Source organism: Mycetomoellerius zeteki, unplaced genomic scaffold, assembly GCF_001594055.1.
Source record: "Mycetomoellerius zeteki isolate Tzet28-1 unplaced genomic scaffold, Tzet1.0 scaffold264, whole genome shotgun sequence".
NCBI classification, from domain to species: Eukaryota; Metazoa; Arthropoda; class Insecta; order Hymenoptera; family Formicidae; genus Mycetomoellerius; species Mycetomoellerius zeteki.
In genome coordinates this window covers 284791-306420 of record NW_017257243.1, presented here as the reverse complement: position 1 = coordinate 306420, position 21630 = coordinate 284791, and the positions used below count along the sequence as shown (strand labels likewise).

The following is a 21630-nucleotide window of genomic DNA, read 5'->3' as shown; positions in this document are numbered from 1 at the left end:
TAAATGACATAGTGAGGTTACGACATACTCTCACAAAACAATAATTTCGTCCTGTTAATCTATACTTTTGCAGTAAAACTTAAGTTTTCCTTATAGTAAATACTTCAAAAAATATTTTAATATATAACAAAGTTGATTTATTTATCTTTAATATGTTTAAAATTTGAAAAAATCTAACTATAATCATTATACCCCAGGTTCCCCTACAACGGACCGAATTTTTGAAAGTTTTTGTCTTTGTTTTAGCACGTGGCAAATTGGATCTTCTAATGACATTGAAGGCTTAGCGCTCATGATCTCACTCACATGTGCATAAAATTTGCAATCATTCTAGAGTTAATAGAAAACGACATTAGATGAATTTAACATAACGTTCATTATCAAGTAATTTTCTAACAAATACATAGTAGTTTTCTAACATATTAATATTTCTGCAATGCAAAATAATGCAAATTATTTAATAATTTATAATTAAGTACAAAAACTCGGGGTACAAAAAATAGGAAGTCGAGAATGTAGGAAGGAAAAATGTAGAAAAAATAGTATATTATAAGTAACGTGATACGTGATATATAGATCTAAACATCGCTGCTTACGATCATTGCAATTTTGTTCGCCAGCGAACGAGTGTCTTTTGCATTTGTTCAGAGACATATTATAAGAGTAACCACGACAATATCATCGCTATAAGGAAACGCATCCCTCGAGTTCTCTTACGATGCTAATGAGACTCGGTACTTTTTGAAGACCTCATCAGTCATACGCACAAGATACCTCTCAGCCGATTCTACGTGCTTGAAGAGTCTCAAGATACCATTCGCCAAACGGATCCTTCCATGCTGATAACTCACAGTACAAGTATGTGAAACTTCAACGAGTTCATGCCCTTCCTGTGCAATGCCGTGCTAACAATTGGACATTCATGTCTCTTTCCCTTTCTTCAGACTTCTCTTTACATCTCGTTTCGCGACTCGACCTGTGTCAAATACGCTGTATTCTTCTCCGAAGCTACGTGGGCGCGTTACGAAGTACCGTTTCATAAATAATTGCCTTGTCATCACGTGTCAGACCGCCATGTTGTACCGATACTGTAATTTACCGATATGCGTGAATAGTGAGATATTGCATATGGTATTACGTCAGCACAAAGAGCAATAACACATTTTTCTTAGATATACATCTGCGACAATAGTTCTGTATGTAACTCTCTCCCTAATTCATTATACTTGGCTTTGTTTCATATTATTCGTAAACGTCATTTGTCATCTATCATTCACTGAGTTTATACATATATTGCTCCCTTTTTGTTCCTTTTTTGTAACTGATTTTCTTTAATTTTTGAAAATTTTCTTTGTTCTATATCATGTTTGCTTTAATTTATTTGTTCTTAGAGACCCTATAGAACGATAATAAACGCCCTATCCCCCTTTTTCTGTCTCTTTTTTCTCTGTTTCTCTTTCTCTCCGTTTGAAGCACATTATTAAAAATGTTCCCTGTGCGGAGTCGTAGGAACGCTAAGGAATCAAGGGCTGAGCAAAGCATCGCGAAAATCGCACCCCGAGCGGAACCGCCGTCTCCGGATTCCCATGCCATGTTAATGAGCCTCATAAAACATGGCATACCCCAGTGAACCGAATAACCCGCTGACGCACGTGTAACGTGCGTAACGTGTGAACGTGGTGGTATCATGGTCGTCAGGTCCCGAGCACTGTACGGCTGGGGCCTGAAAGTCCATGCGCTGGAGATTTCATATTTCGACTGGAGGCCTGTCGATTGTTTCATTAAAAAAAAAAAGAAAAAAGGCGCAGGGTTTAATTCGTGTTTTGCAACCACTGTTACAGACTTTTTTTGTCATAATATTTGACCGACATAAAGTGTCAACACAATCACAGAGACCTTTTTATTATTATTACAATAATTACAATCATTACAATAATTATAATAATTACATACAGTGCGAACAGAATTACAAATTTTTTTATTATTCGTAAAATAACATAAACTGCGAACATAATCACAGACTTTCTTATTAATTTCCACGTAATTTAAATATGCAATTAATAAATACCCCACGCGACCGAAAAACTGGAGATTTTTCCCGTCTACTGGAGAACTGGAGATTGGTCCCGAAAATTGGAGTCTCCAGTTGAAATCTGGAGACCTGGCAACCGTGGACGGTATATGTATTCGAGTCTCCATACGTGCAACGATCGCGAATAACACGAGATTATATATTTTACATTCAATTTTCTACGTACTCTATCAGTATGCACGCGAAAACTTTGCGATCTAATATATTGCAAATATACATTAATTGCGCAGTGAAAATTCAATGACAACTTTGATTATTTTCTGTAACTCTTAATCGATCTCATGTTTCTCGAGTTAGTCAAATTTCTATTTCGCTTAACTTCCTCTCCCTTAACGACGTATTTTAGATTTTATAGAAGAAAATATTATATCAATCGTAGTTATTTTAAAACAATTAAAGTTATTTTTAAAAAATTTACAATTAATTATAATTATATTATAATATAAGATATATTTTAGAAATATATCTACTAATACAAATAATTCTTATTATTTAAGTAAAAAACTTTAACCAGATAATCAATAATAAAAATAACATCCATCGAGAAAATGCAAGATTCTAATTTTTACGAAGTATTTAATTTTGGAATAAGTTGATTGAAACTTCTTGTTTTTTTACGATAAAATCTATTAACTATAATAAATAGAAGAAATATTTTTTTTGTGTGTGATTTCTGGCTTCCATGAATTATGTTTTTGATTTTACAGATAAGTATCGCGTAAGTGTACGAGCAGTTTGATATTTCCGGCTTGACCATCGCAAGAAAAGATTTCCCGTAATTCTTTATCACCCGCATCCTATTGTTATGAAATTGCAAATTCACAGTCGTGAGAACTGATTTTATCCGGTGATATTTTAGTCAAGCGAATCACATAGTAATAATTATCATGAAATCAATATCGAAATTCTGTGCTTTCGCACGACAATTACTATCTTGGTCGTTCTTCCTCGCCCTGCATTCGCGTTTTACGGATCCAGCCAATAATTAGTCCAATGTCTCTCGTTTAATAGGGCTCGAATAGCGCTTGAAATTACGCTACACCCAAGATCGTAATACAGGAATTTCAGAGAATTTTAAAGTAAAGATAATAGGAAGATATAATACCTGCAATATTATTCCCTTTTCATCAACAATATATTTCATTCAATTGAAATTTACGTGAAAACGATTCAATATTATTTTTAAAAAATCTCATCATTCTTGTGCGGATTATGCCAATGCAATTAAATTTTTTTTCATGCGGTTTACTGTATTAATAAGAAAGGGTTTCGAACACATGCAGTTTTTTTTTTAAATAAATAATGATTTATTCCTATATTCAGGTAAATCTAATCAGGCACTCTTTTGTTGCGTTAATACTAAATATAAATTAATGTTAAATTTAATATTAAATTAATATTAAATTTTTTAATGATCTTTATCAGATTACTTCTATCAAATTGCCACCGAATTTCGTGACTGAATACATTTTCTCTGATTAATTGACATCCGATCATTAATTTAATTCTGTTGTTTATCTTATAAAAGAATAAGAATTAATGTAAATATGTATAAACATATGGTATACATATTTACTCACAACATTTATATAACTAGCTAATGATGTTGACCGTGAGAATAAGATTAATTTGCAGATTTTCATGATAATTGCAATAATTTCTATGAAAATCAATCTAATATTTTTACAAATATAAGAAAATGTATTCTGTAAAATATGTTCAATCATTTCGAAAAGAACACGTACCTTAATAAATACAGTCAACGTGTAGACGATGACAATTGTCAGCATCACGCATCGATTACGGATTAGTTTTCTGCGATTATCCATTGTCTTTGGAATTCTATTCTTCGATCTTGCCACTTCAATCAAACTCACTTCTTTGTTTTTTCAAAAATTACGGTATATTCATAACTCCATCTGCATCAGGATATATTCAAATGAGAACACGCTCTGATCTCGATTTAGAAAGAGAAAACGGAATAATTTACGTTTGAATTAACACAAACGTAGATAGAATGGTTTTTATGGCACTCAAGAGTTCGGGATAAAATATTTCTACGCGAGCTAAGAATAAAATTCGTTCAGATAACCGTTGTAATGTTACCTCGGTGGAGGTTCAACGTGAATTGAAAGGAGTGCATCGGTGCAGCTGTTACTGTTGAACACGCGCCCGGTCACGTGGCCTTTCGTGTCCCTCTCCGTCTTTAGGATGATCCGAATCAAGCCACCCGACATTCGAATTTTTGTAAAGAGACTGTATATGTGGATAGAATGCTAGATACACTATTGCGGCACTCAGGCTCTGTTATATTTACGAGAATTCTTTTATAAGATATTTAACAAATTTCATTTGTGGTAACCGAAAATAAAACGGTATCGTTGCTTGTGCGATCAAATTCTATGACCGAATGAATTTTCTCAGATTAGTTGATATTCAATTATTAACTTAACTTTGTTATATAAAAGAATTGATGTAGCATGTTAAGTGTATTTATTCACAGTTACACAATAAACTAATTATATTGGCTAAACTATTAGAGTAAGATTTCCGTAAATTTGTAATAATTTCCATAGAGTGTGGAAATTAATTTAATATTTTTGCAAATGTAAGAAAATGTGTTCAGGAAAATTGTGAAGCTTTTAAACGTTTTAAAATAAAACGATTAATAGTTGTTAAATAAAAGTTATTAAATATTGACAATATCGTTTAATTAAGTGTATGAATTTAATACGTAATTTCTTATCGGAATAAATAAAAAAAACTCACCTCGAAAATGCTATGTTCAATTGCTAGTCAGTATTTATATCAGTTATCTTGCATTCCTTTTACCAACAGCTGAACATTTCGTGATGTATTGCTTTGCTACCACTATTGCACATTAAAATAAACAACCTGTGAAGCAAGTGTGCATTCGTTCTGGACAGCAGATATTCACGACACAATTAATACTGTCGAGAAAATTTGTTATTCGCAAATAATAACAAATAATTATAAACATTAAAAAATAATTTTCTAAATTTCAGATTATATAACATTTATAAGTTTAGGAAAACTTTCACATCACACGAAAAGTTAAATATCTCGGTAAAAAAAATTCGCAAACCGAATATGTAGTAGTATATATGCAAAAAAGTGCAGTAATGTCGATAATTCTTGACAAATAAATAAAACTGTATTATTTCGATTTTAATTGTAATTTTTGATTCGAGTTAAATCGCACGATATTCAATAATAATATTTTCTCCAACATGGAAATATTGGAAAATAATACTCTCTCCTTCGCGGAATTTTTGAAGTATTTTTCGCAACAAATGATCGAGAAATAGAGAGACGTTTAATTTAAAACTTGATTCTATCATATTCTGAACGAATCTATCCCATACACATAAATAACAACTCGCCTGCGTCCACTACACTGGGTACCATTATATCCTATTGTATCAACCACCTATTATATGAGCTATTGCTCGGTAATACCGACATGAAAGATGAGAGCAATGCATCGGATCACAAGGTTTTTTTAGTTAGAATTAGAGCTGTGCGCCGATGTTATAAATATCGGCGGCAGCGCCGACGGCGCATCGATCGGCACCGTATTATATACATATACATATATCTACTTATATATTAAAAAAAAATTTTTTTGTATATATATATATATAAGTAGGAAGTTAAAAGTGTCAAAAGTTGTACTCTTAAAACCAAATGTAAATATGCAACTTTGCAGCAGCCAATCTTTTTTTTCAGTGTAGGAAATACAGATACCCATGGAGTTTATTTATCGGCTATCGCATAGTATATTTTTACACAGTTCGTAGTTATAATGAATAAATATCACTTTGTTAACTGTATTTGGACATACGCTTGACCTTTTGTTGTTTATTAATAAGCTAGCAGTGGAAAATATCCGTTCACTCGGCGTTGATGTTGCAGGGGAGTACATAATACGTTTTTTACTAGTTTATATTATATAACATAGGCATATCGTGTTTCCTATTTCTCCAGAAGTCTAAAATATTTTGAAAGGGTGCATGTTTGCTAAATATAATGTGGCATTCCTTTTCCAAACTATTTTGTATTGAGTCAATAGAAGGAGAATGTTTACTAGCTAAGCCCATAATATAATTAGTGTTATTAATGTCCGTTTGCTTTTGACAATTGATTTCATTATTTTTCATTTTTGCTTTTTCAGCTGTTTCAGCATATTTATCTACATGTTGCTTCAAAAATTCATAAGAATTCACATTTTTAGAATCTAAATATTCTTTTACAGTGTCTAAGTTTTGAAATCTAATAGAGAAGCTAAAACAAGTAAATCTGTAATGGGAAATCTGTGATCAAAATTGTCGAGCATTCTACTTTTCATTAATTTTATCACTAATGAATTATTTTCATCGGAACACAAATGCATTTTTAATTCACTCCTAAATAAAAGTACTAAATTTAACGTACATGTTTTATCACTAGATAAGATTTCGACTATCTTTTTAAATTTTTCAAGAAAACGAACCAATTCATCAATTGTTTGCCATTCCGATATTAATAATTTTAGATTCTTTTCCTAATCGTCCCAATAAAGTATTAATTGCATTGTAATTTACGCTCTCCAGCATAAGCAAAATGCTATGCCATCGCGTAGGTACGTCTAATTTAAATGTTTTAACTTTAAGTCTATTTTGACTCCATTTGTCAAATTGTAAATTAAATTCCTTGTTTTCGTCGAAATCATTAAGATTAAACTTATCTAGATCTAAAAATAATGGATCATTATCTCCCATTTCTAGATACTCGGATGCATTATCAATTGATAGAAGAACTTTCTGCTGTATGACGTCTATTTCTTTCTCTAAGTCGCTGAACTTATACTTTAAAACTTTTATAATCTTTCTCATTTTTCCAATTAAGTCATTGATTATCGTATTTTGCTTAACACCATCAACAATAACTAAATTGTGAAGACCATGACCTGAACATAAATGATTTTCAATATTCGAAATTTTAGCAACCTTATTCATGTTTGTACCGCTGTCGGTCACAATGAAGTATTTTATATTACTGAGGTTAAACTCTTTAATAATGTCTAAATGAAATACGATGTTTTCTGCAGTATGTTTTCCAACGATTAGTTTGTTGCCTAAAGTTATACTTTTAAACTCAAAATCGTTATCTATAAAATGAAGCGTAAAACATATATAATTTCTATGACGATAGTTATCTGTCCACATGATGATAGTTATCTGTCTACATGCCATTAATACTAAATGTCTACCGAATAACCATTTGTTATCACTTTCTTTCATGAATGAATTCTTCGGACGGACGGTAAAAAAGTTCGTCCACTTATTTTCAGTGATTTTTTTCTATCTTCTCTGATGTTATGGGAATCTGCTAAGGGTCTTATGAGGTTTTCCGTACTAATCGTATTACTGTATGATTTAATGACGAAGCTAAAACGTAAACAAAACAAATGTTATATAAAAATTTTTTAATGAATTATATTTTAAAGAATATTTGTTAACTTGTTTGAAACTTGCATTTTGTTTGAAAATAAAAATTTGTTTGAAACTTGCATTTTGTATGAAAAATTATTACAATTAGTCTCAAGAAAAATTCTCATAACAACATAGTATTTTCTTAAATAAAGTATTTGTACATGTTTATAAAAAAGTATGTTAAACTTTATACGAAAAGCACAAGTGGAAGGGTAAAAAATATGCATTTTTCGAATAGTGCAGGAAATGCATTAAAAAGAATATAGAGCTACATAATCTATAATATAATAAATTTATTCATTTCTAAAATAATTTATGACGGAAATATTTACAAGTTTACAACGTAATTCGCATTTGCAAATTTTAATATAAAATTATTAAAATCTCTGAAAACGTAGAAGAAATTGCATCAAATTTATATTAAAAAGAATGGAAATCTGTTATTAATAACGAGAAACCTGAAATGTGTACATAAAAAATTTTTTTTAATGTGAAAATTAATAGAAATTAATGAAAACCTGTAATAAGCTATTAATTATAAAAATCTATAAAAAATATTTATTTTTATGAAGAAACATGGTAAAAAATAGAATAAATAATTAATGTCAAAAAATTAGTCAAAAAATTGATAAAAAACTGTACGATACTTAAAATGATGAAGTCAGCGAAAAAAATCTATGGTAAGAAAATCTATGAAAAACTTCAAACCAGTCATATGAATTTTCATACAAATTTGTTTGCCAGAGAATATATTTTTCCATATTACAACGTAATCACTCAAAACGATTTTTATTACATAATATAACTAATATAAGGCATATCTCGAAAACGGTTCTTCACTTCCTTCAGATTCTAACGTTTTTTGAGCTTCTTTCAAGCAAGGTAGGCAAAAAACTTTAGATTGCATAATTGCGACTTTCTTATCTCCATTTTTCAATATTAGCGTTCCAAAATTCTGCCATGCAAAGCTTGTTTTTGATTAGTATTGTACAGCAAGGTAATCTCATAATCCTTTACCGGTTTGTCAAAAACGTTGTTTTCTTTGTCCATTTTAAAAATAGTCCGATAACGATAGTATAAATAAAGAATGACAGCCGCTAAAACATAAAAACATTCTTTTCACGTAATAATAAAAAACTTACCGAGATACATTAAAAACTTTCTTTTAACATTGGTTTGCATACTTACAGTTACATAGTTACACTTACATGCTGAATGCTTATATAACTGATATATTATAATTCGGCTTTGGGAAATAGCCGAAATGAGTCGAAATGAATCGAAATAGGCAAATATGTATGTGCGCCGCGCATGAACATAGGAATAACGGGACGGAGCAATAACTGCGGGGGGTGAAGCCATTTAGCGGGGAGGGAACTATGATCACGTGGTATGTTTGGTGCCGCATTGGCGATTGGTTAAAATCAAGCAGAATTTGCGCAAACGCAGCATCTTATTATTTTGATTGTCACGATACTGTGATCCGGTACAGGTTAGAAACAGTTAGAAATTATAAAGGGAAGAATGAGAAAAAGAAAAGAGTGAACGGAGAAAACATCAAATTTTATAACTATTTCGAGATATACACACATCTTGAATAATATATATTCTTATATATCTCTCTTGATATATTACGTACTTATTTACAACGTCACAGTGTATTATAAAATACTGTAAAAATTGCACCAAGTCGTCCAATATTAGGACAATGTAAATAAGAAAGAAATACTAATGTATCATATCACCAGTAAGAAAGATTCATGTTCTGTTTGCATATGTTAAGATTATATTGTATTATCAAAATAGTATAATATGAAGTTACTGGCTTAGTTTACATCGTGCACGTGATACGCATATCAGGTACTACAATATATTCGTATCAAACATTTAGTACGCACGATGTAAACGCTGTCGGATTATTTTGGTACGAGCGTATCAAGCAAGAGTATCGTACTAAACTGATACGCGTATCAAATGACGATGTAAACTAGGCCAGACTAAGCTGGTACGCATATCAAATAGTAATAGAATCAAATAGTCTAATAGAATCAAATAATAATAGAATCTCAACGTGCTGTAAACGCTTGGTTCGTTTTGGATCATATATTATAATTCGCCACTGCTTTTAAGTTCAGATTAAAATTAGAATTAGAGATTTTATATCTGGAAAAGCAGTGAAGACATCAAGTCACCTAATCTGATCTGTTTTGAGACAGATCGGTGTAAACAAGAACGTATCGGACGGGTGAGGGTACACCCTGGCCGGCGGAACCGCTGCGGGGCGAGGGATCAAACTTGTTATGGATGATATACTTAAATTCTACTTGGACACGACGGAGGAGATGAGGTCGGCGGGAGGAAGGGAGACGAGACGGGTACGTTTTACAGCGAGCCCGCCCGTCGAGATTCCACCGTCGGAATCGAACGAGTGGGTGCCAACGTCAGCGTCGCTACCTACGGCGACGTACGGTAACCGTCCGCTCACGGATGAAGAAATAGAGGCTCTTCTCATGAACGACGACGAGGCGGAAGTAGCAGACGCTTCGTCGCAAATGGAGGAGGAAGAGTTTGACTGGGGCGAAGAGAGCGAGGAGGAACCATCTCTTAGCGAAGAGTGCGGCGTTACATCTCCGGAGGACGACACGCACCCCGTGTTGCGGTTGTTGCAACCAACGCGAATTGACCTCGATTACGCCAGTGGTGATGGTCTAACAATAGAGGTCGACATCGACAGCGTTTTAGTCAGTTGTCACAGTCTCCAACCATTCAGCTGCAAATACAGCTGCAGCATCGAGACAAATCCCTTACTACCGTTGTTGGTAAAAACATCAAGTGGTACATGGACAAATGAAACCGTTTCGAACCGATACGCGAACCGCGTATGGAGATCCATCGCGAGACGGAGAATGGGGAGGGTGCATGGTTCGAATTTAGATTCGCTAAAATCGACCACCGCGACGTCTTCGTCGCGTACACAGAATGGATCTCACCAGTCCATTCTACAACGACGTACCCCAAAAGTCGACGAAAGACGCCAAAGGACGCGTTCGAGCGTCCTGTACGGCCTTTATCAGAAACATTGTCATACCCGCGGTGCAAGAACTTCCGGCGAATCTCGCGACAGCCAAGACGGGTCTGCGGTACCTTTCTCACGACGTGCGAAGCAGTTACCATGTCATAAGTCGCGACTATCGAGTCTTCGCCAGACTTATTACAGGTCAGCTTATCGTCACTGACACTCGCGTCACGTGCGGGATGAGCAACGTTCGCTTTTACATGGCCGAGCATGGATTGAAATTGGGAAGAGACGCGGCGGAATCTTTTCTGAGAGAGATAGTAAATGTCGACCACGAGCACGTCGATGTGGTGCAGATACACCGCGACTTTTATACAAAAAGCATTTATACAAAAAAGATAAAAATTTTGCAACAAAAGATTCGACGAATGGAATCACGAATTATTTCTTTGAAAGGAATTCTCGAATCACTGAGGGAAAATGATCTATTGCAGATTGAAGAATTGCAAATATTACGAGACGTAGGTGGGGCAAATTCTAAAAACTGTAAATACGTCGTTAAGTATGCGGCATGTATTTAATAAATTAATTTTATTCAAAGGTCAATAGACTTGCAATTGTATGTATGCACACAACATATGTACATATATATTATAGTATTAGCTGTAATAAAGTTTATTTGATTACAAAACTGTAAACAAAATTTATTTACACAGCGGCAAGTTATATGTCATAATAAAATTCGTTAAATCATAATCTCATGTGCAAGATAAGTAAAAGTAATCTTTCAGTTATGCTTGAATAGAATAATGTTTCATTTATATTTATACATCTCATTTAGTAAGAGATTGCAAAATATATTAAATTTATTACACAATTAAAAAGTTAAATAAATACAAATAAAAACATTAGAGATATTTATATTTATAGATTCTAACTTCTAACTATTTAGTATTTTTTAACCTTGATTGAGGTATATATTTATATAAGACATTAACGCTTCAATATCGATATATGATGATTTATAAATAAAACATTCTCTCTCTCTCTCTCTCTCTTTCTCTCTGTGTTTATTTTCAAAATATCTTATCATAACATTTATAATTGCAAATGAACTACAAACAAAAGTTTTCAATTTCGCGCGTTTATGCTGGAACCAATCACTAATGCGGCATCAAATGTACCACGTGAGGCGGCTTCACTCCCATAAAGTACAGGTTTATGCTCTGTCCCATTATTCCTATGTCCATGGCGCCGCGGTAGTTGCCATTGTCAAATACGGTTAGAAAATAATAAAATAAAGGCCATCACACGTACAAAAATTTTAGTCGTAAGCGTAAGGTCGTAAGCGTAAGGTCGTAAGCAAATCGACCAATCACAGTCGAGCGTTTAAAAACGCGAGATTTTAATTTTGATTGGTCGATTTGCTTGTGACCTTACGATTCCGACTAAAATTTTTGTACGTGTGATGGCCTTAACTATCGCCGATACGATTTGCACGCCGCGGTATGACTATTAAAATGTTCGGCGGCGACGGCGTGTCTAGTTCCACCGGCGGCGGCGGCGTGGCGTGGCGGCGCACAGCTCTAGATAGAATACTAAATAAAATCAGATTTAAAGTTAAAAAAATATCTTTCAATAAGAATAACTGTTTCTAGAAAAACAAATTAGGTCACTTTGTGGAAAATTTAAAATGTTCTTTTTTTCTCTATTTGTTGGCTTTCGCCTATTCGATAAAGGCGTTATTACCAATAGACGAAACATTTTTTCAATTTTTCTCAAGATAAAGGGCCGTCCATATATTATCGATAAAGGCGTTATTACCAATAGACGAAACATTTTTTCAATTTTTCTCAAGATAAGGGGCCGTCCATATATTAGTATTACGTAAGCAAATTTTTGGCCATTTTTAACACGCCCCTTCTCCCCCATGTAAGCAAGCGTAAGGATTTCGGAGACCTCTCCCCCCCCCATAATTACGTAAGATTTTTGCACACGTTCGATGTCCAAGACTAAAAAAATTTTCAAAGCAGAGAGTTACACGACTCTTTCAATATTATTATACAAACAATATAATTGCATTGAAAAAATTTCAGATAAAAGTCTTACATAAGAATGTATGCGCCCCTATGTAAGCATTCGTAAGAATTTGTCTGACTTCCCCCTCCCCCAATTATGTTTATGTAATATATGGACGGCCTTTAACCGCAAACAAGTAAAGATATAAAAAAAACATACAAGGTCAAGGTTCAAGCACAGTATATACAGTAGCGCAACTCTCTGTCGGTACCTTTGATGTTAGTGTTGGCCAAAATGAAGTGCGCATGCGCGAAGTAAGCAAGTTACCTAGCGTAAACCTAGCGTTTCTATGATTGCTATCTGAACTTCTTCCTCTTTTCATCCTTCTTTCGCTCTGTCAAAACTCATTATATTTATTCGCGTCGCATTTCAATGAATGCATTGAAGTGAATAAAAGCTATTGTAGGAGCATATTAGAGCATGCAACGCGAATAAACCCACTATTGCAATGAAATAATCTAAACTTAATGAAAATTAATAAAAATAAATTGTAAATATATTGAAAAATAAGGAAAAATGTAGAAAAATTAAAAAAAATATTAAATCGCCTTCAAAACATATATATTTATATAGAGAAATATTACATAATTGTAAATATATGCTAAGTATCAAAATGTTATGAGTTGATATAAAAGAAAATTTAGGTTTCTCGAGGTTTCTCACACAACACTTCATCAAATAGACAATGCACGTTGTATTTCCCTCCAAATTTCTACTCTCAACCGCTCTCAACTCTTTAAATGGAACATTGAAACGGTTATTTAAATAGAGAGAGAGAAAGCAATAAAGAAGGAGAAAATGAGACGGGGCAACTTACTTATTTCACGCATGCGCACTCCGTTTTGGCCAGCATAAAATCAGGAGAGTTGTGCTACTGTATATACTGTAGTTCAAGTATGCGGAACATACTTGCACCGCGTTTTATCAGAAATTTTTTAAAAATTAATAAAAATGATTCCCCCACCAAAGCAAATCAAAGCGTCCACTCCGGCTGAGTCGCTAATCCTGATAGAATAAATTGAAGTACAACCACCCGAGAAAATTTAAAGTGTAAGAGACGAAGCTCTAGAGGTTTGTGCCGTATATCTTAAAATTACAGATATTTTTTCAGAAAAGGAAATGAGTACGTATTTAGTGAAATATTAACGCTAGAGATGCAAAAGTACTGTCAAATTCAATTTTATAATTACTTACGGTAAAATTATGGTAAAATGGTAATTTATTGATAATTTTGGTAAACTTTGTGTTTCTCAATTTATTTAATTAAATGTTATTTTATATTCAGACTGACTCAATCTTTCAAGTTTCACCAATTTTCGGACTATAATTTTTACGTATTGACTTTTACGTATTCTTACTTCGCCCTTTATTTTTATTATTTTTCATTTTTATATAAAGAGTCCTTCTATTTGTTTAATGTAAAATTTGTTGCTTCTTATAGTTTTATGCATAAATAGACTATATTTTCGTATTTATGTATTGTATAAAATTATATATTATACAATCATTCAATATTCCTAATAGGAATCGCTGGTAGAATAACAGGGCTATTAACTAAATCTAAGCGTACTCTATTGAAAAAAAATTACGTCGCAAAGTTACATAACGAAATCATGTAATTAAAACATGTAAATCACGCAATGGATTGTTCCAAATCAGTACGTGATATTTTAAAATCACGCTATTTGGAAAGTTACACGATGATATATTTTTTTTCTTCTATCATTTAATTTTATAAGTTTATAAGGTATGAAAAATATAGTTTAAGACTATTGTACCTATCACATGTTTTGTTTTCAAAATTTTAATAATTTATTTGAAGTTTCTTTAGTTACTACGTACCTACATAGTTTCTTAATTATTATATCAATATGTAGTATCAAAATAAAAATTTAAATTAAATAAAGTGTTTTTAAACTTTTTAACTTAATGACTACTAAATGTACTTTTATATCAAATTACTTTATTTTTATAATTTTTTTAAATTACCATTTTATCAGCTCCCATCGTAAATTACTGACTAATTTACGATAAATTACCGAGTAAATTATCGTAAAATTTGGTTATTTTCATCTCTAATTAGCGCTCATAATTGTTTCCAAAGATTGAATTACAATTTTTTCAAAATCTATAGAGTATTCTTTTATTTTCAGTATTATTTATATTAACAGTAGAAATTGCTTTTCTCTACGATAGACGTGGACCCGGTATCACAAATGTATAATAAGATTATTGACTTTAATCTCGGTTTAACTTATTATTTTATCTTTTTCTAATTCTAAAAATTAGAGTTAGAAAAAGATGAAGAGTTAGTTAAATCGAGATTAAAATTAAATACATTGGATTAGAAAAAGATAAATAGTTTAAGTTAAACTGAGTTCAGTTAATCTTAAATTTGTAGATCGTAATAGATTTCGTATTCCCTGATCTTACTGTTAATAACTGTGCTCCATTAGAAAGAAAACGCAATATATTGAATCGCATCATCATTCCTCTCTCTAATAGGCTATTTAAATTTTACATATAATTTGCTAAGAATTACAAATACATTGCTCGGAAAATAATTTATAGAAAGTCGTTAGAAAATACTACCTACAGTATATCACATAACATTTCTTTCTTATTTACAATACACTACATTTATGTTTTAAAGTATTGAAATACGTTTATAAATCATTTATATTTTCCATACAAAATAAATATGTATATAGTAGTAACAAATCACCATTTAATTCTTTTTTTATTTTGTTATTTTATTATTAACGTTATTTTATATTATAGGTTGGTTTGTCTGAAGCAATTACCACCAACAACTAAATTAATTACTAAAGGAAAATAGAAAACGGAAGTGATAACAGCTAGCACTTAATAAATAAATCACAAACAAATGGAAATAATGAATGATGACAAATCGGATCACATAAAACAAGATCATACTCAGAATATCATGAAAGAAATCATATCAAGTGCGAAAAATCAAAGCAATGACATCGATGGATACACAAAAAATACAGACAAAGATGAATACTATGAACTTGTAGAGGCAAAAAACACCGTTAAATACATCAAACATCTTGTGGAGGTTGCGAAGCCTACAATCGATCAGAATTCTGCGAAACCGAAGGATTATGATAAATGGACGGAGGAAGAACAATTCAAATATATTATGGATAACGTGAAAACATATATGCCAAGTATACCGCAATCCTTATTATTTTTTACATCAGGTACACTATATCGAGGAGATTGTGGTCGAAATTCGATGGACAGACCATTCTGGCTGGACATGGAAAAATTTCAGAGAGGTCAAAAATTTATGCTAGATCATTTAACCTCAATTATTTTGGCTAATATGTTATCGCTTTTCCAGTTATTCGCTTTCACAGATGGTCTTAAACCGCTCATCTTCAGTCAACAATCTCACACGCCGTATTTAGCGTTTAAAAGGTACATGAAGATTTTGGTAAAATCTCGTAGGCCAGTAGTCATACTCTGTTCTTATATTTTAAGACCATCTTCAATAATGTCTTAAGATTCTATTCTGTGATTGACTTAAGATAGTTTTAAATAAAAATTTACTATGAAACCGGCCTTGGACTTGTATTTATAGTCGCGTTTCTGCTAAAGAGTTGAAATTAATGAAACTATAGTCACAGGTGAAATAGGTGAAAAATTCATAATCGTAATTTAAGTGAACAATTCTTATTTTTGAGAAAAAACATTATGATATTCAACTTTGAGATTTATAACAACCGAGTCTTGAGGCGAGAAAGATAAGAAAAAACATAAGAAGAAGTTATATCTTTGCAAGTATTTACTCGATTCTAAATCAGATGTTATTGTTTTATTAGTATTACAATACAAATAATAAAAAAAATGTAGCGTATTTACGTCAGTACTATACAAATATTATATCAAGAGAAGTGATAAAAATTGTTGGAGTATTTATAAAATATTTGAAAATTATGTTATATATATATTTTTTTTAATGTTATTTAATGTTCAGAAATATCACATTATTAGGTAATATTTTAATAGCACACACATTTCTAAATTATACATGAAAATATTAATAAAATTCATATACAATAAAATCAATATTTCAAAATATTGATTTAATGTTTCTTGCTTACTAAGATACGATATAATATGTGTACCTATATTAATACATTAATATTTGTTATAAAATCAGATTAATTTATAACAGCTCAATCTGGAGATTAAAAACTAAAAAAACATGAAACAGATAAACTGATTGTTAAGAGAATTCATTAAATCGAATCTCAGTCAGAAATAATTGATTGAATTGACGTCAATTGACTAGAGCAGTGCTGGGATTTACTTGCACATTTTTACCGATTTTCGGCATTTAAGCCCATGGCACATACAAAAACGTAAGGCCGTAATACGTAAGCAGCAAAGAAATCGTAAGATTGGATTCGCTACTGGCCTTACGGTCTCTATCGTGATTGGCCAATTCGCTTACTGATTATGTCTTACGGCCTTACGTTTTTGTATGTGCCATGGGCTTTAGGCTGCGCGCGGGTTGATGAAGTAAGGGACAGGAACCAAGCTGAAAATCGGTCGAAATGTACAAGTAAATCCCAGCACTGGACTAAAGTTATCAACGTCAATTGACGTTGATTCGAATAATTATTTCTAGTAGAGATATAATTTATTAATTTTATTATTAGCTTTACTTTTCGTCGAATTATCTAAAATTAAATTATTTGTTTTTAAAATTTAAATAATAAGTTAATTAATTATCATATAGTATAATAATTATTAATTTATTAGTTTTTAAACCTAATTATATATAATTCCAATATTTACAATTAACAATACGAACAGTACAGACTGCCGTAATCTTAGAATATACAGGGTATTTCAGACCACACGTACCACTCATTTAAAAGCTAAAGACATGATTATTTTAAATATGTAAAAACGATTTCTTTATAACTCGAGGGCGCTCTATCGAATGGTGATATTTTCAACTTCCGGTTGCGGCCGGAAGTAGGTGTTTCAGACCGGAAGTGCAGTTTTTTAAATGGAACATAGGATTTTTTATTGCAGATTCTGATTCTACGCAAAAAAATACAAAACTTTTGTACCAAACATTTTTTCGAAAAATGTCAGTTATGACCTTCGAACGTCCTTCAAAATGTTTTTCGTCAAAAACTACGTTTTCCAACAACTTTTATCGATATAACGCACGATTAACGAGCTTGTGGGTGGTTAAGCGTACGTGCGTGTGCGCGTGAGTGTCCTGCTCTCGGCATCACCCAGGATCAACGACGTGGACGTAGCAGGTGACTGATCCCATCGGGGTGCTGGTTTAACGTGAGTAATCCCCTTGCCTCTCACGTGTGCGTGTGCGTGTATGAGTGTACACGCACACCCACACACTCATACACGCACACGCACACGTGAGAGGCAAGGGGATTACTCACGTTAAACCAGCACCCCGATGGGATCAGTCACCTGCTACGTCCACGTCGTTGATCCTGGGTGATGCCGAGAGCAGGACACTCACGCGCACACGCACGTACGCTTAACCACCCACAAGCTCGTTAATCGTGCGTTATATCGATAAAAGTTGTTGGAAAACGTAGTTTTTGACGAAAAACATTTTGAAGGACGTTCGAAGGTCATAACTGACATTTTTCGAAAAAATGTTTGGTACAAAAGTTTTGTATTTTTTTGCGTAGAATCAGAATCTGCAATAAAAAATCCTATGTTCCATTTAAAAAACTGCACTTCCGGTCTGAAACACCTACTTCCGGCCGCAACCGGAAGTTGAAAATATCACCATTCGATAGAGCGCCCTCGAGTTATAAAGAAATCGTTTTTACATATTTAAAATAATCATGTCTTTAGCTTTTAAATGAGTGGTACGAGTGGTTTGAAATACCCTGTATATATGTTCTAAGGCCGTAGGGTTCGGGTACTGGCGCAGTACTGGCAAACTACTGACCTAATATTGACTAACAAGGGAAGTTTCACAATTGTCCAGAACCAATTTGATTCTCCGGTTTCCACTACAGTTTCAAGAGTATTTCAATGTTATGAAGAAAAAAATTTTTTTAAATTTTTTTGTTAACAATTGTTAAACAAAAAAATTTTTTAATTTTTTTTTCATAACATTAAAGTACTCTTGAAACCGTACAACTTTTGTTTAAAAAAATTTTTTCCACCTTTTATACTTCCGATGGTATTCGACTCGAAATAGAAATATTGTTTTTTTTTCAAAGGGGTGTTTCAGCCCTTAAACATGAGTTAGCGCACGTATAAAAAAATATGTGTCTCTTAGATTTTCGTGTTTTACAACATATTTCATGGAGAATCAAATCGGTTCCGGACAGTTATGAAACTTCCCTTGTAAGTAAGTGAATAATAATTTGGGTCTAGTACTGACAGATGGTACTGGTCCAGACATTTTAGCCAGTCATTTACAAATGCAGATGGCTGACAGAAATTTGGCTGTCATTTGACAGCCAATCATTTGCCAGTGATAGCCTAGTACTGATTGATAGAATCTTGGCCGTCGATTTTAACAATTGTTATAGCGTTGGCTAAGCGTTGATTTCGTAATTTGTAACTGCTGGCGATCCTACATGGGAAGTCGTACATTTGTTAATGAGTTTCCGATTATCATTGAAGGTATTTGTCTACGTTTTGTTATATAAGAAGTTGGATAACGGGAGATCCATGGACCGTGGGCACGCGAGCATACAACGATATACAAACTGTGCGTAGAATGCACCGTGCAATGCGATTGAAACTCTGTGAACACGATAATGAGGAAATCGATATGTTGACTAAAATTCCAAATCCATGGTGTTCTGATAGAGAAATAATTTTAGAAGATTTATCTTCCTGTCCATATCCGACTGTAGAAAATGGTTGTCTCCATCTACTGGTTAAACCCAAAGGGTTGAATCAATCAGATATGGCAGCCACGCAATTCGCTTTCATGGGGTTGATTGTGTTGTATCCTAAAAAATTCGGCGTTTATGCTAGCGATGAAGATATTGCAGCCTTTTGCCACACATGGAGAGGTATAGGGTACCTTCTTGGCATGGAGGATGAGTAAGTAATACTTTTTCATTCCTCGAATATTTTCCTTATTTGACAAATTTTATGTCTCATTAGAATTCTCTATTTGATGAAAACATATAAATGTCTAGATACAATTTCTGTCGCGGAAGTCAGAAGGAAATTAAACAAAGATCACGCGACTTCATCAAAGTTTGGGTGAAGCCTTACTTGAGGCAAGTAACGCCTGAATGGGAACATATGCTGAAATGCGTGATGGAAGGTACTTCTTATTATATTAATGTTTTCACATTCAAGATGGCACTACTGTATGTCGCCAATTTACTGGACATAGATATGCCACGTATACGAAGTATGCTCACTTATTATGAATGGCTTAAACTCATTATAGTGCAACAGTGAGTAGAACACAACTTAAATAATAATTAAATATAATGCGCAAACATCCTTCGTCAGAAAACGAGAAGTTAATTATTAACAAACTTAAACTTAACGACCTAGACTATTTTTCATAAATGAACAAAGATCAAGTATTTCAATTTCAATTAATCAATCGGTTTGATAAATCGAAGAATTTTTATTACTTGAAAAGTCTATTATGTATGACAATTTATTTGTGTAGAGTAAAAATGTAAAATTTGTATGTTTGAATATTATATGATGAACTATCGCAATATATTATATGAAGTCTCATTTATAGGATATAGAACTGTAAAAAATTAAAGTGTAATGCGAAATTTTATTGTACTTTTATTGTTCATCTAAATTAAGTTTTCACTCATAATAATAATAATATTTATAATGATTTCTTTCTATGATTTCAGCTTTCTAATTCCCTACGTCTTCAAGATACGATTTGTAAGACAGTATATAAATAACACATTTTTTAAGGCACTCGATAAAGCAAACAAATATAAATCTGAAAAGCATATGGAACTTAAAAAGAGATCTCAAAAGGTTTTAGCCGAGGGCCGATAATATTTGTATACAGACTTGGAGTTTTACTTATATACATTATTAGTTACTAAACATTAGCGTTAATAGATATTAATATAATAGTAAACGTCTCAATGTAAGATGATATAACATTATATTGTACTTGATAACTCTTAAGTTATGGAATAGTTATAGTAAATTCAAAAATACGAAAAAGCGTTACTCACGCTATTAAACTTTCACTTATAAATCAGAGAGAGAGAGAGAGAGAGAGAGAGGAGAGAGAGGAGAGAGAGAGAGAAAATCTTATTTATAAACGTTTCTGTGAAATATATGTAAGGCTAAAATATTTTATGATAAAAAATCCCATTAACACAAATAGAATATAAAAATTATGTCTATTTTTAAGATAAATACTAAGAAATATATACATATGTTTAAAAACATATATATGTATAAAAATATATAAAAAAGTTTAAAAACAATAAAAATTGATTTTACATTAATTGTCTAAATCAATTATTTGAATAATCAAATAATCAAATTAATAGCAAGAAAGAGATGCGAAATCCATTCATTCCATCTAATCTTTAAATTCATTTCTACTATTTCTTTAAATAATTTATAATAACTAATATGTGATGACTAAATATCGCATTATTTGGAATACAACAATTTCTAAAACTTAAATAAAGCAGCAAAGTACAATCAAGTGATATGTTATACGTATAAATATAACTTTTTCAGTACCATTGAGGTTCGCATATGGCTCACAAATAAACATTAAAAGGATGTATCTGAGTTATTTCAAAAATAGTACCAAATTAATGAAATTTCGGGAAACTCTTCCTTTGTTATATCTGTAATATACTAAAAAAATTTCAAGTAGATTCACTAAACCGTTAGAGAGTAATTATTATTTTAATTATGATGATTATAAAAATTTAATACTA

At 32.2% G+C, this 21630-nt stretch overlaps 2 protein-coding genes across 2 annotated transcripts in view; one reads left to right on the top strand and one right to left on the bottom strand.

The window, feature by feature from the left end:
- The window catches only part of LOC108723985 (tumor necrosis factor receptor superfamily member 3), an 11999-nt gene extending 7550 nt beyond the window's left edge, over positions 1–4449 (bottom strand). Inside the window, exon 1 of the mRNA XM_018450064.1 lies at positions 3838–4449. Within this exon, the coding sequence (XP_018305566.1) occupies positions 3838–3921 (84 nt within the window). The 5' untranslated portion in view covers positions 3922–4449. The remainder of the gene's footprint in view (positions 1–3837) is intronic.
- On the top strand, positions 597–20765 carry LOC108723984 (uncharacterized). The gene is made up of 5 exons (XM_018450063.1): positions 597–858; positions 15464–16129; positions 19346–19774; positions 19873–20139; positions 20566–20765. The coding sequence occupies exons 2-5, from the start codon at positions 15570–15572 to the stop codon at positions 20717–20719; spliced, it is 1410 nt and encodes a 469-aa protein (XP_018305565.1). The 5' UTR covers positions 597–858; positions 15464–15569; the 3' UTR covers positions 20720–20765.
- Positions 20766–21630: the final 865 nt, after the last annotated feature.